General features: G+C 39.8%; 1 protein-coding gene and 1 long non-coding RNA gene across 2 annotated transcripts in view; both read left to right on the top strand.

Annotated features, from left to right (window-relative positions):
- Window positions 1-6,818, top strand: part of vps13d (vacuolar protein sorting 13 homolog D) — a 93,137-nt gene extending 86,319 nt beyond the window's left edge. The window contains 4 exon segments of the mRNA XM_032520174.1: window positions 200-395; window positions 1,633-1,764; window positions 1,852-2,092; window positions 6,077-6,818. Coding sequence (XP_032376065.1) covers window positions 200-395; window positions 1,633-1,764; window positions 1,852-2,092; window positions 6,077-6,208 — 701 coding nt within the window. The 3' untranslated portion in view covers window positions 6,209-6,818.
- A 17,423-nt stretch (window positions 6,819-24,241) lies between these two features.
- Window positions 24,242-26,868, top strand: part of LOC116692183 (uncharacterized) — a 14,124-nt gene continuing 11,497 nt past the window's right edge. The window contains exon 1 of the long non-coding RNA XR_004332649.1: window positions 24,242-24,252. This is a non-coding gene — a long non-coding RNA (uncharacterized LOC116692183). The remainder of the gene's footprint in view (window positions 24,253-26,868) is intronic.

The following is a 26,868-nucleotide window of genomic DNA, read 5'->3' as shown; positions in this document are numbered from 1 at the left end:
GATCAGTGGAAGTGGCTTTTTGGTGGCCGCTGATGACTGAATAAAAAGAATGCAGCACATAGTTAGGCTGTAATATTTGCGTGTGTGGGTGTTCTGTCAGGGACTAATCCTAGTTCAAATCACTGCAGCCAGTGTAAAGAAACATGAGAAGCTGGAGCTGTCTTTGGTTGCAGTCCTTTTGAACAAACTCTCCCCCCAGGTATCATTGGAGGCATGACAAGCATCATCACATCCACAGTGGAGGGTGTAAAGACTGAGGGGGGAGTCAGCGGCTTCTTCTCAGGCCTTGGTAAAGGTCTGGTTGGCACTGTGACCAAACCGGTGGCTGGAGCTCTGGACTTTGCCTCGGAGACGGCACAGACGGTCCGGGAAATGGCTAGTCTAAGTAACCACAGGTAGGTGGAGAACTACGACACATTATGACGTATGGTCAATGTTTTTTTACGATGATGACATGATGAACTGACATTGTGTTTAGTGTCCCTGGCACTACTGAGCTTCATATTGACTTTCAGTACATAGTTTAGCTGTCCGAGCCACTCATTAGCTGTGGTCAGTGAGACCCTGTCCTCTAACTGCTCAGCACCAAACTGCAGACAAGACACTGTTAGAGACGAGCTGGTGAACATTGAGGAGCATTTAGCAGCTTAAGAGACAGATTTCCCTTTAGGAGCTAGTGGAGACAAAAAGCAAAGAGTAATAATTGTACACCAGTCCCATAAAAAAATGATGTTGCTCCGTAACTACTGGATGTTTAAATAACCCTAACGGTTAGCTAACAAATTACCCTCATCAACTGAAAAGAGTGATTAAATGTTACGATTGCTGCTGCCCCTAGGGCTAAAAATGGTCTTAGGTGTAAACCGAGCCCTGGGTATCCTGCTGTGCCTTTGAGAAAATGAAAGCTCAGATGGGCCGATCTGGAATCTTCCCCTTATGAGGTCATAAGGGGTAAGGTCTCTGCTTTGCCCACCCAGAGAATTTGGCCCACCCATGAGAAAGCGAGACATTGTGGCTTTCAACAAGCAAAGTGGCAGTTGGTCATGGCCACACTCCCAGCTTCCACCTTAGATAAAGTATTAGGGGACCACTAAGGTCTATATAAAAGACACTTCAGATACAGTATTAGGGGACCACTAAGGTCTATATAAAAGAGACTTCAGATACAGTATTAGGGGACCAGTAATGTCTATATAGAAGAGACTTCAGATACAGTATAAGGGGCTAACAAGGTCTATATAAAGGTACTTCAGATGCAGTATTAGGGGACCACTAAGGCTTATACAAAAGAGACCTCAGATACAATATTATGGGACCACTAAGGTCTACAGTATATAAAAGAGACTTCAGATACAATAATAAGGCCTCTATAAAAGCATCCAAAGAGAACCATGTCATGGGACCTTTAATGTGGGAATACAAATATAAAAACTGTATTTCTATTGTAAACATTGTCAATAAAAATTTAGCAGATCGATCAGTGTGAACATTTTGCAGTTTAATTTTTGTATTGCATAAGTATATAAAAAAATAAAATGGGCGAGCAAACAAAGAAATTCAAACTCATCATCAACATGGGAATAAACATGTGGACAGTACCTATAAAGTGTGTGTGCTTGGTGTGTTGATCAGGCTCAGTGTGCAGCGCGTCAGGAAGCCTCGCTGCTGTAAGGGCCCTCAGGGTCTGCTGCCTCGACACTCAGCCACACAGGCCGACGGCCAGGAACAGCTTTTCCGCCTCACTGACAACATCCACTCTGAGTTGTGAGTCTCACTCATTGCATTGCATTCTCCAGGCTGTGTTCGCTGATACCCTGATCACCCTTATCATTGTATTGTCTTTCACACCAGCTTCATCGCTGTGGAGCCCATCGACAGCTACTGCGTCCTTATCTCCTCCAAAGTGGTGTACTTCCTGCGGCCGGGGGAATATGTGGACCGCGAGGCCATCTTCCTGGAAGTCAAGTACGACGACCTGTACCACTGTCTGGTCTCTAAGGATCATGGGAAAGTATACGTGCAGCTTACCAAGAAAGCTGAGAGCACCAGCAGTGGTATGGCCATCCCTGGCCCCTCCCACCAGAAACCCATGGTGAGACACACTCTCTTTCTTACAGTCTCTGGATATTATGTACGGTTGAGGGTCACCCAAATTTCATAAAAATATTAAATATATACCACTGGTCTTAAATGTTGCACTCCATTGGAGACCGAACACCAGCGGAGATCAGTTGCATTGTTTTTTTAACCAGGGCAGCAGTTTTCACATTACATGATGTGATTACATAATTGCAAAAGGGTTACCAACGTTTCCACAGTTAGTTTTTTTAAAATTATATTAGATTAGTAAACAGAATGTGACATTGGAACGTTGGATGAATGGTTGCTGAAAATGGGCAATGTAATATTGCACAAAAGATCGGCGCCCCTTCCCCCCACACACACACACACACTCAGATCAGCTGGTATTCTGTCTATAATGGAGTGGTATGGAAATATGTAAGTGACCCCAGTAAGAGACCAGTAGTGTAACTGTCCTGTATCCGTCCACGCAGCTGCTTCTGGTTCTGTGTGTCTCTGAGGTTTCTGCCTAAACCCCAATGCAATGGAGCTGAATGGAGTTTAGTTTTTACTACTTTGAAAAGATTGACTGTTACTTTAAACATTTTTCATTTTTGGTTGGAATTATTCCATAAATTCACTCCTGAGGTTTGTGGATTATCCAGGTAACGGGAACCTTCTTGGCAACTATACCTGCGATGTGACTATGCCTACACAATTAATCGTTCTCGATTCACCCTGTTCATGGTTTAATTTTTAAATAACGTAGATTTCTTTTATTTTATTTTTTTTATGACTTTAATTTGACTGCATCACAAACCCTACTACTTTCTCCTGTGAGTTTTTTAACATAGACTGTATAAATTAGGTTTAAAGCGCTGTGATGCTCTCCCCTCTCTTCATTGGAGACTCTCTGTTTACAGGCTGGTGGTGATGAGCAATGTGCTATAGGTGACAAAACAAATCTATGTTTGGGACCGCCAATTTATTTTGTCATGGTTCATGTGTGCAATAAACATTACACTTAGTGAGAAAAGAATCGTGGCAGAGAATCGTGATATCAAATCTAAGATAAAAAATCGTGATTTATATTTTTCACCCTACTTGTGCAGGCCTAGTTGCGTTGCAAAGGAACCAAGGACTAAAATACTTCCTGTAGATTAGTTCCAGGGGACAAAACCGGGCCAACCATCACTGATAGGGCAAACACAGACACTGTGGCAACGACAGCTTTATGTTAAGAAGTCAACACCAGTACTCTGAAACATGACAGGTATCTCACTGTGGGGGTGCTCATTACACTGTCCCACATAAGCTTCTGACTGCTCTAAGAGTCCAACACCACAAATCTCTACAGTCAAAGAAAACTCCAATGAAGACCTGACACACCAACACACAGCCACTTAGATGGTGATGAGGTTTTAACCTTCTAACCTTGGCAGCTGCATACATGACAGGTTTATTGACTGTCACTCACACGTTAGCAGTGTGAGCAATTTAAGCTCTACAAAGGTCTGCATGCCGCGCTTCACCTGCTTCCCCCCCTCAATGTCTCTGCATGGTGACTCCCGCTGGGCCAAATGAGCCTTTCGGTCCATAAGGACGTCAAGTTGAGTCTTCATTGTCCTCGAGAGGCTAATAGCTAGCTCTCTGTCACTCGTAGTTCTGTCTGGTTGATGACCAGCCTGGTACCTGCTGGAGTATTTGCACCACCTACACACCGTCATTGGGTCGCAGCCACTGGGAGGTTAAAGGGCTTAACATCCTCCTCATCTTTTCCAGAAGCAAGGCTAATGGACCTGAGTCCGAGGTTCCTGTGCTCTGCCTCGTTGGTTAGCCGGGCCACGCCGTCAGCCGGGTGATGTCACTGCTGCTTTGGCCGTTATTTTTGCAGTCTAAAGTTAAGAGTGAACTTAAACAAACGTATTTCTTCAAACTGCGTGAAAACCGATAATGTTTTGACCAAGTGCTAAAGGCCCTGACACACCAACACGGCAGCCGACAGTCGGTTGACTAACCCCCCGAGGTGGTCCAAAAAGTGCCTAGGATGCCAACTTGATCATACGTTCTCGGCGCGCATGAGACCTGATACGTCTTCATAACAGCAGGCGGCCCTAATGTGTTGTCGTCCAAACAATTTAAACCGGCAGCTGATTGGGCGAATGCATCACATGGTCTGGCTTGTCTGGAATTTCTAAGACAGACCGTCATGGCGGCCTGTTCAGAATATGATCTGGTATTTTATGGAAATAGTTGACTGAAATGTGTTTGTGAGAACATGTTAAGGAGAAAGAAGCTGTGCAGCTGCTGAATTTTCATTTCAGATACACAAAGGTCAGTTTAAAACATATTGAGAGGCGTTAGTCACGTTCATCCTGCTCGTCATTTCTGGATTAGCACTCCAACAATCAGATTGGTCATTGAGTCCGACTGCCTGCCTTCAGTTTCAACAAGTCAAATCGGCCAAGATGAAGGTAGACGGCTCCTCCAACTGACGACGGCACGGAACCCACCGAACAGACTCGAGTCAGTGACCTCGCCAGACTGTCCCATGGCCCATCATCGGGTTGGTGTGTCAGTGCCTTAACATAGCTTCCGTCTGAAATTTGAAGTCAGCAGGACAGATGGGTCAGTCACTGCTGATTGGTTAGACAGAACAGCAGCATGGCCTGATTATTGGGCTCAAGTTGCTCTCTAAACTATTTCAAACGTTTTTGTTCAATGTTTTGACCACCAAACTAAATTCCAATCTTCTCAATTGCTATTTGTATATCTGTATGTGTACTGACTGTGGAAATAGATATCCTCTGGGACTTTAAATCTGGTCATATTATTGTTGGATATCTCAAAACCTGAACAAAGAAAACCCTTAACACTGATGCACGGACCAGTTTGAAATCAGCTAAATTCCCCATTGACAAGCCCCTTTTAACCAATCGATCGTTACTCGATTCATATCAATTAGTAGGGTTGGTGGGAAAAATTGATTCAGCATCGTATCGTAGTATTTTCAATGGCAATACTGTATCGATACACCAAGGCGCCAAGTATGGATCTTTTATTAGATATGTGTTGGTCAGTTTGTCCCAATTTGCAGCAATTAAATTTAAGCGATATGAACAAACAGATAAATGTTTCTTTTTAGATGAAACAGATGTTGACAAAGTTTCCTTTTGGGTACGTCATTTGAAATTGGGAATAAATAATAAAATAATAAAATTGCAATATGTTTAAAATCCCAATTGTATCCTATTGTGACATAAGTATTGTGATGATATCGTATTGGGAGGCGTCTGATGATTTCCCCCCCATCAGTTAGCAACTTGGAGCTAGTGCGAGGCATCTCGCTTTTCTTCATGACATCCTTTCTTGGGTAGCACAATCTTTACGTTTTTGGGATACCGAACGAATCACGTCTGTACAACTGAGGACCGATTCACGTTAAATCAAGTGGCACCAATTGTTGGTGCCCAGATGCACGGGGGCCGAGCTTTCTGAGCAAAACCATGTTTAGTTTCAGTCACATTTCTTTTGTTATTACAGAGAGAAAGTACCCCAAAAAAGCTAGTGTTGGGCTCTGAAATCAAATTTCAGGTACCAGTACCCAACGCTTTTGCAATCAGACTACACAACATTTGAGTCTTTCACTGTGTCAGGTTGTAACAGTATCATACTGCATCAGCTCAATAGCGGACCAGCCCCGCACAGGAAACCTGGTGGTCACAGAGAATTGGCTCCTGTACATCACACAGGACACGGAAGACAGTAAGCTCTGATTGGTTAGACTCCTTTGTATAATCTCATGTCTCTGAGCCATGTCACCACTAAAATCTTTGACTATGATCGTCCAACATAAAGACTCAAATGTTGAGCAGCATGTTCCCAGCACGAAGAGGTCATGGCCGTGGCGGGCCCTGGCCACGACCAGTGCCCCAAATCTGTCTGTCTGTCTCTTTGTCCGATCCCTCATCAAGGCTTCCACTCTGGTAAAACCTTGTACCAATCCTCTCCACAGGTCCACGTGAAGAGTGAGAGTCTCGCCATCAAAATCTCTCAGGAAATCAACTATGCCAAGAGTCTGTACTACGAGCAACAGCTAATGCTGCCTGCCAGCGAGAACGAAGACTGCTTGCTGCTCGAGTCCTGATCACACGACTTTCTTAGGAGGATTTCTAAGGTTCTTAAATCATGAGAAGGTGATGGCTTTTATGGATTTTTGTAGGCCTCAGTATTTTAAAGAGTAAGACACACTGCAGTAAAAGGAACAGTCAGGGAACTCTGTTTACTCACGTGACCTGATGTTTGGCAAAGCACATGACATAAAACACATATGCAAGGCAGTGTTAGTTGGACCGAGAAAATGTAGAAAACACTGGTTTCTCTGTGTTTCTATGGTGTACACAGTACTATGTTTGTGAATACAGAAATGTAAATAGAGCTACATATCAATACTGTAAACCAGTGTACATACTGTATTAATAATGAAGTATGAAGAATATTGTGAAATGTAACAAACTGCCTTTGCACCTCTATTTTGTGTATGAGAGACTATTAGTTGGGGGGGGGGGGGGGGGTGAATTGCACTGACACAGGGAGGGAAGGGACCTGCAGCCCCTCTTTCTCCCACTGAAGCTGCCTGTCATTGTCTTTGCCTTTTACAATCGCAGACCTCCAGGTCTGACATGTCTACTTTTATTTACCAAGCCTTTTTTTAATGAGGCCAGTCTTTCTACACAGAGTTCTCTAAAGGACAGTGTGCACGTCCTTCCTTCTAACCAGATTCACTCTAAATTGTACCCAACTTGTTGAAGAGTATCGGTCTTTGGGTTTTGGTTTGGTGTCAGATGAGATTTTCTAGAGTGGAGTTGAGGACAGGAGGTAGTAGTAAAATGATGTTCACATGGACAATGCTTCAAATAAAGATCTTCACCAGGAGCCCTCACTGTGTGGGACTTATTATTTCCAAACCCAAACCTTCAGCCAATGTGGAATCTGGCTAAAAAAAGCTGCTGGCTAGAGATAATTGTAAATACAGTACGATTAATATCCACAAAGGTGGTAATGATACCCGATTACGCAAATCGGAGATTGGAGATCAGTCAAATTAATGTTGAGTCTGAATGTGCATATGCAAAGACAATTTTGGACTAGTAGGAAGCTAGTAAGAGGACACAGACAACGTCCGTGTTGGCTACTTCAAAATAAAAGCACTTTCTGTAACGGTTTGCAGTAAAACTACATTAATGTAACAAATAAAGTTGTGTACCTTTTCACATATCAGCTGAAAATCAAGTTCTATCTAGATATTGAGTTTTAATCACACTATAATTGACCATTTCCTTTAGACAACCTTAGTTTTAAAGGAAACAACATGAATTTATTATCCAAGGGCTTTAAACAAACATTTTACAACAATGCTGTACTAATTGAGTATTTTCATTTATGTACGTTTTACTTATCTATTATTTTATAGCTTTAGTTACTTTGTATATTCATATTAACCATACAAAATATTATGAATAGTCTATGATGTATTAAATGGATGAAGAGGCAACTTAATGGATCCGGTGGTGAAATTCACAAACTAGCTGCCAAGTCATACCTCTGCTGTTATTTTGGTGAAAGAAACTCAAAAGTAATGCAAAAGTAGTGTGACGTATTACAACTCAGAGACAGTAATATTGTAATATAACTAAGTACTCTCAAATGTCAGTAACTAGTAATCTATATTACATTTTGGAAGTAACTTGCACAACACTGTAAATGAGAAAGGTGGTCTGTTAAAACACTGTTTTTTGACACCACAGCAAATTTTCCTGAGTGGACTGGACAAGAACATCATGGCGGTCTTGAGTTTGAAAGCACCTGATTTGAAATCTTTAGTCTGAAACTCTTGATTTGTCTCCAGTACAAATCCTGGATATGGACCCACCAGAAAAACTCAACAAATCCACCTTTTCCATGGGCTCCACGATCGTGAGCAGTACCTTTAACACACTGACCAAGCTGAGAAATAAAGACACCATGCTGTTCTAATGTACCCAAATTTTGCAAAGAGGGGCTCTAAAACGTTCCTAGCCATAGGCCATGACATCATCTGATTTGCATAGAACAGCCAAACAGATCAAGGTTGAGTGTTGAATGGGAACCTGGTGGAAAATGACCTCAAACCCAGTAGACACCACAGAGTTTGTGATTCTGTCGAGATGTCCCGAGAGGGTTACAAATCTGACTGGGGACTGGCTGAGAAGAATGGCTTGGTTGCTTTTCACTACATAAGAAGGAACGCTAGATGTCACCCTCGTCCTTTTTTTCTCCTGTGGCCCACTGGTTCTGACCGTGGACGGTAGGAAACATGACCATTACCAAACAAAGCAGACTGAGGACCATGGGTCTTTTGGATAACTGCTGCAGTACATGGAACAACTGTGTCACTTTTAATAAGTTTATAAAATATCACAGAGCAAGGAATGGTTTAAATGGGACAATGGTTTCAGTTAGTTATGACCCAAAATGACATTTGGTTTTATAGCGCAACAGGAAAAATATTTAATAAATATATGTTTTTGTTGTTATATATATATATATTTATATTTATATATATATATTTATATATAATATATATTAGGGCTGCACGATTATGGCCAAAATGATAATCACGATTTTTTTTAATCAAAATTTTGATCGCGATTATTCTCACGATTATTTGTTGATTTTAACCAAAACAAATTTCATTGTCACATAGGCTATTTATAACTGCGAGAGGGAGTGTGATGGACGCTACTCCCAGAGAGACGGCTGATCATTATGAACGGGTCCAGCACGGGTCGAAGGGCGGATAAACAAGGCGTCTGTATCGTCACTGCGCTGCATTTTTATTAACTATGATATTCTGGCCATGGGTCACATATTTCACCAAGGTCCAGCAGCTCCGTCTCACACGCTGTTACTCTACCAACTGAAGTTTATGGAAAGAAACACTCCAAATACACGTGATTTCTCACACGTAAACAACACGTGAACAACGCGTAAACAACACGTATACAACGCGCAAACAACGCATAAAATACACATAAACAACGCGTCGATTTTTCAACACGTTAAACAACGCGTAAAATACACGTAAACAACACGTAAATCACGCGTAAATGGCGCGTAAACAACACGTAGACAACGCGTAGACAACGTGTTGTTTACGTGTTCATTTGATGTAAATTTTAGCCATTTGGTCACTTCTCCATTTTGAATGGGTGAGCGTCCTAAGCTCCCATTGGCTGCTGAGCAGTAGGGTTAAACCATTTCTGTAAGCCTGGGGAGGGGGTCGCCTGCCAACATTCAACATGCAAAGGATCCTCTCACTTCTTGTCTTTCTCATTTCTTCTTTTTTGTTTAGCTTTTAAAAAATACATATTAATTGAAATTCAATGAATTTACTATTCAATTATAAAATTCTTCAAGATAACATTACCACCTTTTGCTCCACTGCTGCCTTTTTGTTTGAGTGTAGCATTTTTTATTTCTTGCACATATTGTACAGTGGTTCCTGGTTATTTAGCTGTTGTATATTTTTTTCTGTACAAGCTTTCTTTATATATTTGCAATTGGCTATTGTGTATATACTTTGAGAAATAAAAGCTTTGTCTAAAATATAGTGTGTGCTATGGCTGACATCAATACTATTAAACTGCTTAAATATACAATGTTAGCAAATGGACAATATTACAGAGGATAAATCTCATACTTTCAAGTTGACAACACCCACAGAGATATGCTATCTGAAAAATGTTTTTATTTCGTACCATTAATAAGCAAAAGCCAGTGCATAAAGTTCTCTGTGGCGTTACACAAAATGTGTTTCTGAATAATAAAGCAATCTCTAAAAAAATCTGTTTTTTTTTTTTTTTTACATTAGGCTAAAATATATCATACAGAGTGAACCTTTCTAAACTAAAAAAAAAGAGCATTAAGGACCTTGAATGTCACATTTGAGTTGTGACATTAGATATTAAGGCTAATGCTGCCATGCTAATCCTGCACACATTGCCGGAGGACCAAGCAAGCGGCCCACAGCGGTTTACATGTAGCCTGTCCAGTAGCAGCCAACGGTGAGTTATTTTAAACGATGAGAACGGGGCTGTAAATCAGGAAGCAAGGGCCGTGAGTTTTGCAGTGTGTTCAGCTATTGCATAAATATAAACACATTTTAAAAACTGAAAAGGTTCAAAACAATCTTAATGTTTTAAAGTAACTAAAGCTTTCAGATTTATGTATTGAGGTAAAAAGTACAATATTTCTCTGAAATGTAGGGTAGCAGTAGATGGTGGCATGATACAAAAAGACTCAAGTAAAGTACCTCTTTGCACAATATGGCTTTCTATCACAAGGCAACAATACTGAGAAACAGCTGTGGCTGTGACTTGAACATAAAATTATTGTTCCAAAATGTCAATTACACTTTGGAGTGTGTCTATGGCTAGACTACCAATAGGTCCTGCCAGAATATCCACATCCTGGAGTTGTTGCATCTGTGCATGGCTTGGACTGAATTGCAGGAACTGCTACTACTTCTTGCCAGTTCAGAGCAGGAATTGCAGCAGGTGCACCTTGTTGAGCAGTGTCGGATCCAAAAATCTCTGCCATGGCTGTGAGTGGTTGCGTTTGCCTTTGAAGACATCCTCGGACAAATATCTGAGATGGTTATGGTGGCCAACCCGTTCGCAGCCAAGGGGGGTTTCCCTTGTTGCCCTGAAAAAAATCCAGGTCCCCCTTAATTTCCCTGGCGGTAAACATAGGGGCAATCCCCCCAAGTGCAGCTCATTTTGTAAAAGTTAAAGAAATTTCCTTTCCCTTTTAAGGGAAGGGGAAAGCTGGTGGTTTCACTTTGTCCTTCCCCCCCAAAGAATTTCCCCCAAAGGGCCCCTCTATCCGCTGGGTTTTGGCCACTTCTCCCCGTATGGCACTTTCCCCTTTCCCGATCCCGGTAAAGTTCCCTGAAGAAGCAAAAACTGTTGTTTTTTTTCCCCCATAGTCCCAACCCTTTTCCTAAAGGGACCCCTAATTACGTGGGGTAGAACAAAATGATCAAACACAGTTCTAAATTTTGTTATTTTTCTGAAGCTCGCAAAAACCCAAACATCTTCGAAGCCAAATATTTTCCCCCATGGTTTCCCCTTTTTTCCACCTAAAAACAAAAAGGGGGTTATTTTTGTTCCGCTTAAATTAAAAATAATTTAAATTCCCGGTTTTAAAGCTTGCTCCTGTCCAAATTTTTAGGGTATTTTAAATTTCGATTTGTTATGTACTGTAATGTCGATGACAAATAAAGGGCACAGCAATCTTTCTCATAATTACAAGCTACATAAGAGGAAAAAGCACCCCATTTGGGAACATCTTTTTAAGCTAAAAAGCAAAATAGGAAAAAAACACACAAAAAGTTTTTTTTAAATTTAAATTTTTTCCTAACAAAATACTCGTGCAGAATTGCTTGTTTTATTCTGATCTCTGTTAATCAGATCCCCTTTTTAGCTCACAACGGAATGACCCACTTTTTTTCCTTTTTTAATTTCCTGCAAATTTTGCCCAAAAAAAAGTAGAAAAAAGCTTTTACTGTGAGGAAATGACAATTATTTAAATACGTGTATTACCTCACAAATAGGACAAGATCCCCCCGCTAGACAGAGAGAAGTCAAATTTTAGTTAAAATGTCTTTCAAATTTACTGAATGTATTTTCCAAAAAAAAAACTTTTGATCAGATAAAAGCATAATAATAATAATAATAATATAATAAAAATAAAAATAAAAAATAAATTTTTAGTAATAAAATACCCTTTCAAAAAGGAAACCCCACAAATTTTTGTTTAAAATTTTTAAAAAAAAAAATTGGCCATTTCTTTTGGGGGGGGGGTGCCAAAAGAACCCCCCGGTGGCGGGTACTAAATGTTTTTTAAACCCCTTTGCCTGATTTGCTTTTCTCCTTTCCCGGTTTTTTTTGAAACCCGCTGATACCCAAAACTAGCCTTAAATGAGCGGGGTCCCGGTTTTTCCACTGAAGGGATAGCTATAAAAAAAAACAAAAGTGCCCTCCTTTGGGGGAAAGTTCCCCTTTAAGCCTGAAAATAAAAAAACTGAAAAAAGAACCCCGTATTTTACTAAAAAATTTAAAACATAACCCTGCAACTGAGAAAAAAAAATTTTGTATGTGGAAGGGAAAATATTTCCTTCCTTTTTAGAGCTTCTAATTGAATTTTTTACTTTTTTATCACTATTATACTTTTTAAACCCCTTTTGATACCTCAATCGCCGTTTCACTGTTCTTACTGATACATCCAATTTCAGCCCTTTTTTTTTAGTTCCAAAAACCCCATGATGCGGAATTCCCTTTTTTTTCAAGGGTAAGGGACTGGATCTTCCCCAAATCCCTGTCCGGACCAATTTGGGGCTTGATAACCCCAGGTACCTAAGTTGCAAAAAGAGATTTATTGACATGAGTATATGAACTAATTGGGAACCCCCCCGCATTTTCTCATTATCCTAAATCATATTGAAATCCCTTCAGGGGTCTGGCTCCAGGGGCTTTCACCAACTGGATGTCAGGTGTTCCATCCAAAGTCCCCCACAACCCCCCACACACACCCACACACACCCCACACACACACAAAACCCACACCCCCCACAAACACACAAAACCCCACAACACACACACACACACACAAAAACACACACCCGGCCGGTAAGGGTGGATCGTCTTTTTGGGTTCGAGAGCCCAATTTGGCCCTATTTGATACAAGAAATTTAAAACCCCAGGGAGCACCTTAAAAAATAAAAAATTTTAATAAATCTCGCTTTTAGTAAAGAAAAAAAGTAAAAGGGTTTTTATAAAAAAAACTATGTCCTTTACGAATAAATTCAGTCTTTTTTTTAAATTTAAAAGGAAAAATTCAATATTTAGTTTTCCCCTTTGTAAACCCCAAACCGGTTTTTTTCTTCATCCTAACGTGGCAAATTTCCCTTAAAATAATCCCGCTTTATTTTGGGGGTTTAGTAAGGGGGGGTTCCCTTTTTTTTAAACCCCGTTTAGCCCCGCCCTTTTTAGGGGGTTTTTAAAAAAAAAAAAAATTGTGGCATTTTTCCCCCTTTTGTTTTATGGAAAGCTTAGACTAAATAATTTTAAATATAAATATATTATTCTATAATATATATATATATATAATAAATTTTATCTATTTATTATATGGTATTTGTCACAAAAAACAAAAAAGGGTTTATTCCCTACTTCCCGAAAATTTAGGCTCTCTGCCCCCCGTTTTTTAATCTTTAAAGGCTATTTTTAAAAAGCCTATTTTAATTTGAAAGGAATAGTGATTATGTTTTTAAATTTTTTTAAAAGGTTTTTAAAAGTTTAAATGCCTAAATTTAAACCCTTGAAAATCAAAAAAAACAACTATGGTCAAACCCTTTTACTGAAAATAAAAAAAAGGGAGGCTGCCTTAAAAAAATTAGCGGCCATTTTGGGCCCCAAACCAGGGGGTGTACTTTAATTAATTTTCTGGAACCAAAAGACGATCCGAGGAGCCTATATAAAGGGTGCAGAAACCTTCTATTTTAAATTTGCATTTTTACTTGGGATTCATGCCAAAACGAACCTGTTTAAAAAAACTCTTTTAAATTTTTAAAACCCCTGGAGATAAAAACTGCAAACCCGATCATTTGGAAAAAAAAAACAACCCAAAAACAAAACAAATGCTGAAAACCCTAAAATATTGTGGGGAAAGGAAAAGCTTTGGAAAAGGCCCCTTTTGGGCTGCCTTGGGGGTTAACCCCAGGAGGCACCTCCCATTTTCCGAGGGGGCCCTTTAAAGGGGTTTCCATGCTTTTCAAGACAAGGTAAACAATTTTTTAAATTTTTTTTTATTTAAGGTTTTAAACCCACTTATCTCTGATTCATTTTTAAAGTATTTTAAAAAAAATAAACCAATCTTTATCATTTCCCCTAGCTGGCTAGTTTGGAAATTGGTGTCATTTAGAATTTTAAAAGGGGGAAAAACCCCTTACCCTTTTGGCCGATTGGAAAAAAAAAAATGTTTAAAAAAGACTTTTCTTTACAAAATTTTTCCTGTAAAAAAATTACTTTTCTAAAAGCATGTTTAAATATCCCGGGGCATTGGTGGATTATCCAACCCCTTTGTGTAAAGGGTTTTTAAAAACGGGTTTTTTCAGTTTTTTAGGGCCAAAACCTCCCTTAAAAAAATATACTACGTTGAATTTTATAAAAAAGAAAGGCGACTGGCAAAAATTTTAAAAAAGCCAAAAAAGTATTGAGTTTAGCACCATGGAACGATGGAAATATTTGGGCGAACGTCGGGGGGCGGGACGCGCAGGTTTTCAACCAGGACAAATTTCATGTGGGGTTGGGTTTTTAAAGCGGAGGTTCTTTGGGTTTTTGGGTTTAAAAATTTAAAAATTTTTTAAAATTTATTTAAATGATAGAACTTCTTTTATTAAATAAAATCCACGGGTTTTTTTTGAACCCCTGGGGCTGGCATTGGGTTTGCCCCTCTCCGTCGTAAAAACCCTAAAGACAACAAATTCAAACGTTGGGTTTTGGAGCCTACACCTTTTTAAAATTTTAAACCCAAATTTTTATTTTACCTTTTTATTGTTGTTGCTGTTAAAGTTTCCTCTATTCAAACAACCCCTGATAAAAACCCCAAAAATTTAAAAATTTTTTTGGGGTTTTTTTTGATAAAAAATGACTTTCAGCCACCCTTCTGAATAAAAGTAAAATCAAGTCAAAAGAATTGTTTTCCCAAATTTGACCGGGTCAACATTTTGGTCAGTTTTTTTGTGTGGGAAGGGGGATAATAATCTTATTTTTAAATGCATGAATTTAAATTTTCCTTCGCACCTGTTTTAAAAAACCGAGGGAAAAAATGCACAACTTTTGGGATTACTGTTTTAAAAAAGGGGATAGCCTTTTGTCTTTGGTTATTTATGACACGTTTTACAGTAAAGTATTATGTTTTTGTAAAGTTTTGTAAAAATTTAAAATTTTGTATGTATGTATGTATTTTATGTATAGCTTGATTTTTTTTCTTTATTACAAACGGAAAAAAATAAAAAAAGGTTTTTAAAATTTAAAAAAGAAAAAACATGAGGCAAAAAAAACATTTTTTGAGAGAAAAAAAATAATTTTTAGTGAAAAAATTTTTTATACCACCCAGCAAAAAAATTAAAAATTTCCTTTGAAATTTTTTTAAAATTTTTTTCTGAAAAAAACACTCTCTCAAATAAATTTTTTAAAAATCTCAAAAAAAATTTTTTTTTTATCATGTAAAAAAAAAAATTTAAGACGGTGATCCCAGATTGGCCAATAGGAAAGTGGCCCTGCCCATTACAAAAATTTTTTACATTAAGAAAAAAAACCTGAGACAAAAAAAAAAAAAACCACTGGTAGGAAAAAAAAATATATTTTTGGGTTTTAAAAAAATATTTTAGAAAATTTCTTTTTTTCAGAAAATTTTTTAAAAAAATTTTAAAATTTTTAATTTAAAACTTTTTTTTTGGGCTGAAAATTTTCTATTGTAAAGAAAACCTTTTCTCTCAAAAATTGTTTTTCTCCCTAAAATCTTTTTTGGGTATCCCTGGACAACCTTTTTCTCCTTTAAACATTTTTTTTTTCATTTTTCTTTTTTGCATGTATAAAAAAAAGAATCTAGCTCCATATGTAGGGTGTTTTTTCCCCTTTTTAAATCTAATTGGTTTCTATTTTAAACCAAATATTTTAAAGTTTGAGAACTCCTTATTATTTTAAGGGCCCTTTAAAAATTTTGTTAAACAAGCGTTTTACGTTTTATCTTTTTTTTCCCTCGGCCAGTAACAACTTTTCCCCCTCCTGCAGAACCTGGCCCCCCGGGAAAAGGAAAGGGGAGTTAACAATGGTCCCCCTTTTTTCCCCCCCTTTAAAGAAGATGAAAAGCAATTTGAGGGGGGGGGTGAAAACTCAAGGATGAGACGACTGGGCCCAACCCTTTTTGGAGACCCGGGGATGGTTTCCGGTCGAAGAGGACCGAATGCAAAGGAAGGGGCCAAATGGATGTTGAAAATTGTAGGAAATTTGGGATTGGGTTTTAGTGTGGTTACATTGTAGAGATGGTGACGTTGATAGTGGATGGTGGGAGATGTGGTATGGTTTGTGGTTGGGTTTTAGTGATGGGTTTTAGGGTGGGTTTTTTGAGAGGGTTTTTGTTTATGGTTTTGTGATGATTTTAAATGCTGGTTTTTGCCTTTTATTGCTGGTTTTAAATGCGGTTATATTGGGTTGGTTTTTAGGGGATTGGGTTATAGTTTAGGGGTTTTAGTGATGGGGTTTAAATGGGGGGTTAACGTTGATAGAGATTGGGGGTAGTAGTAGTTTGGGAGTGGTAGTGGTGGTTATGTGATGGTCCCTAGTGATTTGGTTTTTTTGAAAATGGGTTTTTGTTGAAATTTTTATTGTGATGAATTTTTAAAATGCTGGTAAAGCTTGTAGTTCTGGTTAAGTGCTGGGTTTTATTGGGTTTGGGTTTTAAATGATGGTTAAGTGGGGTTATAGGAAAGGTTATGTATGGTTGTCGGGATGGTTTTTAGTTTTCCTGATGATGTCAACACCACCTTGCTCCCCTCTCATCGCCCCTTCCCCCCCTCCAAGTTTTTTGGGAGGCAATTAAACCCCCGCGTCCCCTTCCCTTTTCCCCCTGTTGACCTTCTGCCACCCTTCCCCCTTTGGGGGTTTCCCCCCTGCCCCGGGGTTTTTCCCGCGCTTCAAGTGAGAGAACCTGAATATTTGGTTTTTCCCTCCGCCCCCTCCCCCGGTCACACCTTTGCCTTTAGGGGGGGCTGCACCCCTCTTCAGGGCCCCCGGGCCCCCCCACAGGGCAGAAGAAAGAAAGGGAGCCCCCCAGGGGGGGCCCGCACGCTCCCCTTCAAACCCGGGCCCCCCCAGACAAAAAAAGGGGGACAGCTCCATTTTCCCGCCCCCCTCCTCTTCCGGGCCCCGGCCCCCCCACAGACGAAGAAGGGAAAACAGCTCCAGGGGGTCTGCCACTCCTCTTCCCGGCCCCGCCCCCCCACAAAGAAAGTGGGAAGATGACACCCTTTCAGGTAATTTTGAAGGTTTAAAGGGGAAATTTTGGGGGGACCCGCCCAAGAGTTTTCCCCCCTCCTTTTTTACCACCCCCTCCCCATTAAAAAAGGAAAAACAGCTCCCGCTAATCTGCCCCCCCTCTTCGGCCCCGGGCCCCCCCACCTTTTAAAAAAGGGAAGACAGCTCCAGCGGTCTGCCCAAATCCCCCTTCCGGCCTCGGCCCCCCCACAAAGAGAAGCAGGGAAGGGGAGTGACACCCTTTTCAGGTAAAATATGAAGAGGCTAAAGGGAATTTTGGGACACCCCCAATGAGTTGCCACCCTCCTCTTTTAGGCCACGCCCCTCCACATATAAAGAAAGGGGGACAGCTCCGCGATTTTGCACCTCCCTTCAGGGCCTCGGGGGCCCCCACAAAAAGGGAAACAGGGGAGAGTGACACCCTTTCCGGGGAGTATGAAAGGCTAAAGGGGAATTGTGAGGCGCCTCAATGAGTTGCCCCCTCCTCTTTAGGCCACGGGCCCCCCCACCATAAGAAAAAAAAGACAGCTCCGCGATCTGCACCCTTTCCCTTCAGCCTCGGGGGCCTCCCCATTTAAAAATACCCGTATGGTTTTTCCCCTTGAAAAATGCGAGGGGGGGGGGGAGGGGGCGGGGTTTGGGGGGGTTAGGGGGAGAAAAGGGGGGGATTCCAGGGGGGGGAAGGGAAAAGGGGGGAATTTTTGGGGGGGAAAAGGGGGGGGGGGGGGGGGGGGGGGGGGGGAAAAATTCAAGGGGGGGAAAAGGGGGGGGGGGGGGGGGGGGGGGGAAACGGGAAAAAAAAAGGGGGGGGGGGGGGGGGGAAAAAAAGGGGGAAGGGGGGGGGGGGGGGGGGGGGGGGGGGAAAAAAAAAAAAAAAAATTCCGGGGGGGGGGGGGAAAAAGGGGGGGGAAAGGGGGGGGGGGGGGGGAAAAAAACCCCGAAATGCACTGTTACCCTTTTTGGGGGGTTTTTGGGTTCAATTTGGCCCTGTACGCCCTTTTTAAATAAAAAACCAGGCCCATTTTCCAGAGGTTGTCCTTTGTAAATTTGGTCCAAGAAAAATTTTCCCCCGGTTTTTTTGGGGGGGGGGCTTAAATAAAAAGCCTCTTGGGTTTTTTGCTTTTTAAAAAGTGAAACTTTTTAATGGGCCCTTTTTGGGCTATTTTTTATTTTGTGTTTTTAAACTTTTTTTTTTTTGGTTAATTTAATTTCCTTTTTTTCTTGGAATTTTCCCCAAATGTTAAAAAAAATTTTATAAAAAAAATGTTTTACCCAAAACCATAACAAAACCAACTTTTTTTAAAAAACGGGCAAATCAATTTAAAAATTTTAAATTAAAAAATTTTAATTCATTTAGAAAACCCAAAAACAAAGCAACCCCCTTCCGGCAAAAACCCCCGAGGGCCCCGCCCCCATTGGGAGCAAAGTTGGTTAAAATTTTGCCCGGCCTTTTTTAAAAAGTTGGGGGCCCCATAAACCCAATTAAATAACAATTATTTTAATAAATTTTAAAAGAAAAAGAAGGCCCAAAAACTTTCTCAAAAATTGGTTTCTGTTAATTTTTTAAAGGTGTTTTAAAATCTTTTGGCCAGTTTAAAGGGGAAAAACCAAGGGCTTTATTTCTTTTTTTCCCAAGCAAAAGGGGCAAAGGGTTTCCTTTTTTTTCACTTGGCCAAAGGGGAATAATCCCCTTTTTTAAAAGCCGTAAAACCAAAGAGAGCAAGGAAACCGTGAAAGGAGGGCCGCAGGAGGCCCAAGGGGAACAGGGTTTTTTGGAAAAAAGTTTTGGCCTTAAAGGTAAAATTTAAAATTTTTTGAAATTTTTGAATGTTTTAAACTGAATTCACCAGTTTTTGCAATTTTTTAAGGGTTTTTCTTGGCCCAGGTGAAATCCCCAAGGAAAAATTTTAAAAGGCCAACAAAAAGCAGTTTTTCTTTTGGCCCGGGACCCCCACGGTACCAGGAGGGCAAACCGGAGGGGGGAAAGGAACCACACAGGGTTTTGGAAATTTTTTTTAAAAACCTTTTAAATTTTTTTAAAAATTTCCCATTGTTTAAAAACTTCCCGTCCCCCCTTTGGGGGGCAAAAACCAACAAAACCCGGGGTAACCAAAAAGTGGCAAAATATTGTAAAACCCTGTGGTTAATTTTACCGCCTTGTTTTTTCTTTTTTTTTTTTTGGGGGGGGGCAAAATTCCTTGGGATTTGGGGGAACCCCCCCAACCCCAGTTTAAATTGGGTTTTTCAACCCCCTTTTTTTTTTCCAGGGCAGACCCAGGGACCCACAGCAGAACCCCTTTTAAACCCCCCCTTTACCACCCCACCCAACCCTTAAATCCCCCTCTCATCCCGGGCCCCGGGACCACGCCGACCCTGGACCACGGCGTTTAACCAAACCCAAAACCTCTCAGGCGACCCACCCACCGCAACCACTGGACCCCGGACGTCAACCAACCTTTTCTCAGGCAGAACCACACCCCAGCAGACCACCCGGCCCCCGGGCCCTCAACCAAACCTTTATCTCGGCCCTACCCCCCACAGCAGACCATGGACCACGGACTTTAAACCAAACCTAAACATCCAGGGAGAACCCCCCCCCCGCAGACCACGGAAACCCCGGACGTCAACCACCCCTTTATCTCATCCAAAACATACCACAAACAGACCATGGGCCCTCTCACACCCTACTTCTTCCACAAACCCAAATTTCAGCTGAAGACCCTTGAAAACTACTACGAGCTCCGTGACCAACAGAGGAATTGTCACCCCTTTTTTTTTCTGTGGGTGGATTTTGGGGAAACCAAACCCCCCCCCACCCAAAAAACCCCCAGGAAACAGTCACCACGGAAAACAGAACGAATTCAAATATATGAAGTGTTTAAAATTTTTGGAAATTTTAAAACAGAAAGTTAGTTTTCCGGGTTTTTCTACTTCCCCATGCAATCCCGTAAAAAAACTTCTGAATGTTTTTTTTACATATGTAAACCCCCTTTTTTTCTTTTGTAAATTAAAAAATAAAAATTTTTGCAAAATGTGATTTAGTGTGTTCTGATTTTCCATTTGACTTAACACATTACTGTTGTTTTTAACTATCTCATTATTGTTGTTTTTAAATAATTTGGTATGAATGCATACATATTATGTACAATGCTCATAATACTACATGTGGATATAAATAAGTAGGTGAAGCTACATTCTAAACTAACTAAAGCATCTCTAACAAACTTACAATTTTACATTTTGGAAACTACAATCAATAAATCTATATTCAATATCAGACATCTAGAATCTGAAGTGCCTTGACTCGCTGCAAGACACGAGAAAGATGGTGCTCACTAATCCATCAATAAGAAATCAGCTACACAGTGCTTTAAGGTGAAAACAGAGTGAGTTTCCATTCGTGATAGTATCGAAACGTATACCGAGAGAAAAGCTCTTAAAGGAACAGTCAAGCTTGGGGCCTCTACAGATGCCTCTGGAGAGCTGGCTTATTGCTGTACAGAGTAAGAATATGAAAGGCATTTTAAGAACTATGATATGAAAAAAGAAGAGGAAAATCAAGTCTGAATATACTCCCACAGGAAAGCAGTGTAAATGCTTAGCTGGTTGGTATTTATGCTATTTATCAACCTCAGCACGTACTGTGAATACAGCACAAAACAGTCCAACCATGTACACTTAAAAACTAATCATGGCATCTTATAATTAGTATCTCACATGTCCATGCTATTTGGTTTTGACCAGGATGGTCGTGTCCTCAAATGTCTATGAAGGCTAGTTCTCAAAGGGGACGAACCCCCTTCAGGTATATACGAGCCGTCCCTTTTAGCATACTACGCAATCAGCCCTGTTGACTGAGAGCTGCGGGCTACTCATCACCTCCTGTCACACGCTAAACAACCTGTGGGGGGGAAATGTGGTTCTTGACATAAGACAGTTGGCTAGTCTCCACAATAGCCCCTAATATAAGAAAAGTGTTCAATATTAAATAATTGCATATCATAATTGCAATTGCATTACATTTTAAGTAAATAATAAATAAATACATAAAGAAATAAAGTGAACTTTTTAAATGATGCAATGAACAAGATTTAAATCAAAAATTAACCAAATATTATGAAATGTTGCTTTACAGTTGTATTCAAATTTCGTTACAGTCCCCACTTTGTCAAAAAAAATTCAATGAAAGTAAATTAAAAATAATGCAGAAAGGAAATTGTAGAAAGTGTATCTATAATATTTCATTTTAACATTTAGTAAATTTATGATGCATTTCTATATGTTCCCATTCATCATTTCTATTTTATTGTGTTCCAAATGCATCATGTATGAAGGGAAGCAAATACTGTACATTTCAGCATGTAGTCAGTCCTTAATGTGAATAAAATGTTTTGCTTTTTGTTGTGTACAAATGACAAATATCCAGCAGGTGGAGCTGTTTACTAATGTTCTCCATCACTTGGTGTTTGGTGGTTTTTTGGCCCCCAATGTCCTTCCAGGCAGCGCGGCTGCCATATGCAGTGGCCGAATAAGTTCTCAGGTTCCTTATATGTTAAGTACCCATAGGAATACTTCATTACTAGTAATAAAGGTTCTGTTTTGATCTCAAAGTACAATTATATACTTTAAGTATTGATTGAAAATAAACCTAAATAATGAAAAGTAAAAAATTATATAATATGGCCTTATGTTCAGTAATATATAATTATGGTCAGTAATATATAATTGGAGTAATGTTGCTGGTGCATTGATGTGCAAGCACAATTTTTAGAGAGCTAATTTTAATAACTTCATACTTCTGTGTGGTTTAATATTTAACAGGTGTGTCAAACTCAATTTAGTTGTTGGGCAATATGCAGCCCAGTTCTCTCAAGTGGGCCAGACCAGTAAAACCATTGCATTATAACGGATTAATAATAACTCCAAATGTGTCCTTTTCTTTTAGTGTAAAGGGTATAAGTGCATAGTGAACTATCAACTTTATTTACAAAACAGATGATGAACAGAGATATCTTAATAAAGATAAGTGCAATTTGAATTTGAAAATGTTTATATTACAGTTTTTCTCAATTGTTTACACACAAATTTTGGTATTTGAGACACAATGACCACAACATGTAACTCAGTCACCAACCCCCTGAACCAATTCTGCCAAACTACAAGCACAATTCCTGCTTTACACTCAGACTGCAGTTCTAAAACACACTTTTTTCAAAACACTACACACAATTCTCTGCCTTTGTCACAATTTTCATGAAGAAAATCTCTTGACTTCACAAGGAACACACTGCCTTTCAAATATGCACACTGACCCATCACAAGGGCAAACCCCCGTCACACAGCTTTACAGTTAGCAATCAGAGCTTTAGCATCAAACGGCAAAAGGTGAGCTCTTCTGTTTTGGAGGAATGGATGCCAACATTGGAAACAGAGTCAGAACCAGAGGATTGAGAGTGGTAGGAGGAGGTGGACGAGGAAGAGGAAGAGAAAGGCCAAGGACTGTAATCTCTGATGGGCAAAGAGTTCAGCCAAAATGTGAGCAGGTACACTGTAGCATCCATCATCACAAATTTCCGAAACAAGAATAGGTAAGAAATCTACTCTCACTAGAATATTGCAGTACTGCACAGTATTCCTACTTTGTATTCCTTCACAGTATTTACAGTATTTTACTATTTGTTTGGCAGAACAACACAAGGTGGTCGGGAACGTCTTCCGTCTCTTTGACAGGAAACTGAACTCATGAATATGGTCCTAGAAAATAATGCCATACATGACACGACGGTAAATACAAAGAAAAACAATGACATATTTCAAAATATTGATAGGGTAAGCTTATCAACACTGGACCGTGTCTTGTGCAGAAATCATCTCAGGATGAAGCAGGTCTACAGGGGGCCATTAGAACGCAGTTCAGAAAGAGTCAAAGAATTGCAATATTACTAACAAACAAATTATATTTGGTACAACGGATTTTTCCACCGGGCTGCTCTGGTTCATCACTGGTTCACTGCCCCCCCACCCAGGCTTTTAGTTGTTTATCTCCCTCCATATTCTCCATTCCTCCTATTGAGGATTTTTTTTCTGCCTGAAGATAGAAAGTGTTTGACCGAAATCCACAAATGCTTATACCTCTTCTCCAAGCTATGGAGGACGCATGTGGAGATATAGCAGCTGATGCTCGTCATGGCTGGAATCGCCAGGCGATATTTCCCCCGCTGCTTGGCCCGGGAACACATTGCTTGTGATGTGGATGAGGTGCTGTGGCCAGACCGCATCAGAAGACTGCAGCATAGTAGTTTTGTTTTTGTTTTTTACTGTAACTGTGTACAGTAAATTCTTCTGTTGTTTTGTATGTAGTGTATGTGCAACTTTGTGTTGGTTGGGAATGGGATGTACACTGTGTACATGGTTTTTGTGGGACAAATAAAATATATTTGTTATTGTGTATTTGTGTGTACTGAGCATAAAAACAATATTCTCAAAGATTTTACAACACACTTATGTGTGTACTGTCTGTAGTGTAACACTGAACGAAAAAAGGCCTAAGTCATTCTAATGAATGAAGAAGAAGTGGTTTCCATTCATCATAGTGTTTTACATTGAGCACAGCAGTGTTCAACTGCCTCTTATGAATGTCTATTCAAATGATGGTTTGTGTGTGTCATTTGAAAACAAAATACCATTTTGAGAAGAAATAACGTTGTTTTGAATGTAAAGTTTAGTTTTGCAGGAGAAATGAGGGGTTTAGCCCATTGTGTGTGTGTTTTTTGATTTGTGTGTAGTGTTCTGAGAACATGAGGCATTCTTTCAGAAAATGTGTGTAAACAATTGAGAAAAACTGTAAATTCCCTGAGCACTGAAGGGGCTGTGAACACACCCAGCACACTGGCCCGCATTTACCTCTGGGAAGAAATCTCAACTGGTCAAAATTTTTTTGGAAAACCAGACACACTGTGTCCGCTTTTTTTTCTTTTTGACAAGTACGGTTTTCCCTGATGGCTTCTGCGTGCTGTCCTTATTAGCTCTCTGTGTTTGTTTGTGTGTGTGTGTGTGTGTGTGTGTGTGTGTTTGTGTTGTGTAAGAGAGAACACCATGTAACTGATGCCCCCACCAGGCCATGCTAGACTGTACAACTTGAATGTGGTTCAGTAGCCACATGACAGTAAATCTGCTGGGACCAATGGTGCCAGCATTACTGTGTGCTGCTTCTCATTGATAGGGGGGTGTTGGACCATATGGGAATAATACCATCATGGGAGTACATTAATGTAATTTAGAACCAGCTAAGAACACAACTAATTGACTTGCTTTACAAGTGTTAGAAATGTCAATTCGCAAATTGTGTTTTTCAAAGTCATACATGGATGCATCATACAAATCATAAATGACTTTGTTTTGCAGCAAATCATGTGCACAAGTGTTTATTGACTGGTATTCAGAGTCGGCATTGTGTGCATAGCAGTGCAGCATAAAACGGGGAACACTCTCTTTTGCCGAACCTATGTGACATGATATATGAGTAATTTATATAGCATACCACTTTGTTCATGACACAAGCTTAAAGTAACCACGTACTCACATGCCTAGCATAGGCTAATCTAGATACATCCCATCTAGAAACTAACACATAGAGCACAGGTGCTTTTTGCACCACGATGGATGTCTTTCAGGTTTAACTGTAACGCTCACCGACCGTAAATCCTCACTTATACTCATCATAGACACCACTCCATAAATCATACTTAGATGTCTCTATTACAGGTCTGCTTCAGCAGTTACATATACACACAATTATGTAACTATATTTTGTTTACAGTATTTCAATCTTTAGTGAAACAAATATTTGTACAAACATTATTTTCAAATGTGTATTTGGGAACTATTTAGGAGGTGTGACAACCTATATCTACTATGTAAACATTCATCAAGTATTCCATTTGAAAGAGAGATAACATATGTTCCTTAAAAAATCTTTGGATAGCTGATTTACTTTTGTAATACCCCAAAAGTGGGTCAAAAATGATCTGTAGTCAATTCATTAAATTCAGGATCTTTCTTCCTGATCAGGCACTTTTGTCAGGTATATGAAGAAGTGGGCCATCTCAACTGGGATTTGCATCACCACTTACACACATAATCTCACACAGAAAGACAGTTTTACCTACATTTAAGTGATATTTATATTTATAACCTCAGAAAAATATTACCATATTGATAGCTTTTTTTCAAAACATTTACACTTTGATTACAATTACAAAAGGCTATGTGAATTGATTTTAGTAATCAAATTATCCTACAATATACAGTAGGTAGTAAACGGTGCTTGCTGTAACATTACTGCAGCTGTGGATGAATCTTCGCTATGAATAAGTATACTTTAATAGCTAAGTATATTATAACTTGCAGTCTATGAACAGGACTGATTAAACCTGCAGTAACTGGTTAGCAAAAAGTAGCTTATTCACTCATCCAGCAGTTAAGGAGCAACATTATCATTCATTTGGAGATTTTTTTGGTCCTGCTGCCTGCTGTGGCTGGTACTGTCGCTATGAGAGCTGTGAGATTGAACCAAAACAGTAAACTCGCTGGCCAGACAGCTAAACCGGGAGCTGAAGTCACCGTAAAACTCCGTAAAGCAGAGGGGAGCAGTGGCAGATTCAGGCCATAATTCCCTGTAGGTTCTGCGCTTTGAGCGGCATCTTTTCACATTGTCACAATGTTTTTACAATCTCATTTGATACACAATATTATAAACATATTGAACACAAAAAGCATTCATTCAATATAATTAAATCATCGATAGTAATGATAATATGTAAGGTTTACTCTGGCTTGCTACAATATAATGAAACAATGTATAATGTTAGAGGAGTAATGGACATGCTGGCTGAGGCACAGAGCGGAGGGCCAATGGTGGATGACATACCAGGCTGGACGGGAGGGAGTGGTGTGGGCAGCCTGACGTTTGAACACACACACACACACACACACACACACACACACACACACACACACGTCCTGAATCTAGTCTTTGGGATGCAGAGATCCACAAGTAGGCCTACTACTTGATACAAAAATATCCTTAACCACATATGCAGCACCTTAAAAAATAGTATAATTTATAATAAATCTCAACTTTAGTAAAGAAAAACATAATGACAGAGCTTGTATAAAAACAACTAGTGTCTTCACTAACTAAATGTAGTCTTTTTTAGTTGAGAAGAGGAAAAATTTAGATACTCCCACATTTTGTGATCAATAACAAGTTGTTTCTTTATCCTAAGATTTGGCATTCACAATTACAGTAAGCTGCTTTATTTTAGGGGTTAAGTGAAGGCGGGTCATTTTCGACCCGGTGGAAAAGGGTTGTATACACAAAAAGGACGACAACACCAAGGTTAACAAGCAATTAAGCTGCCTGCAACAAACTTACACCTGTACAGTCAAGCCGTTTCTTTTTAAATTGTGTGCGAGTTAATCTGATGAAGTATAATGTAGGTATCCTGAGGCTCTGAGGCTCTGGAGTATTATCTAAAAGGCAGCACTAAGGAAGCACTACCCAGTACATTTATTTTTGCTGCATTGGTATTTAAATGAACTACTACTTCTTCATTGGAGTTTCATCTTACAATGTAAAGGAACATCGGTGGGTTGTGCTTTTGAG

The sequence above is a fragment of the Etheostoma spectabile genome, chromosome 7 (genome assembly GCF_008692095.1).
Source record: "Etheostoma spectabile isolate EspeVRDwgs_2016 chromosome 7, UIUC_Espe_1.0, whole genome shotgun sequence".
In the NCBI taxonomy this organism is placed as follows: Eukaryota; Metazoa; Chordata; class Actinopteri; order Perciformes; family Percidae; genus Etheostoma; species Etheostoma spectabile.
This window is presented reverse-complemented; position numbering and strand designations above follow the sequence as displayed.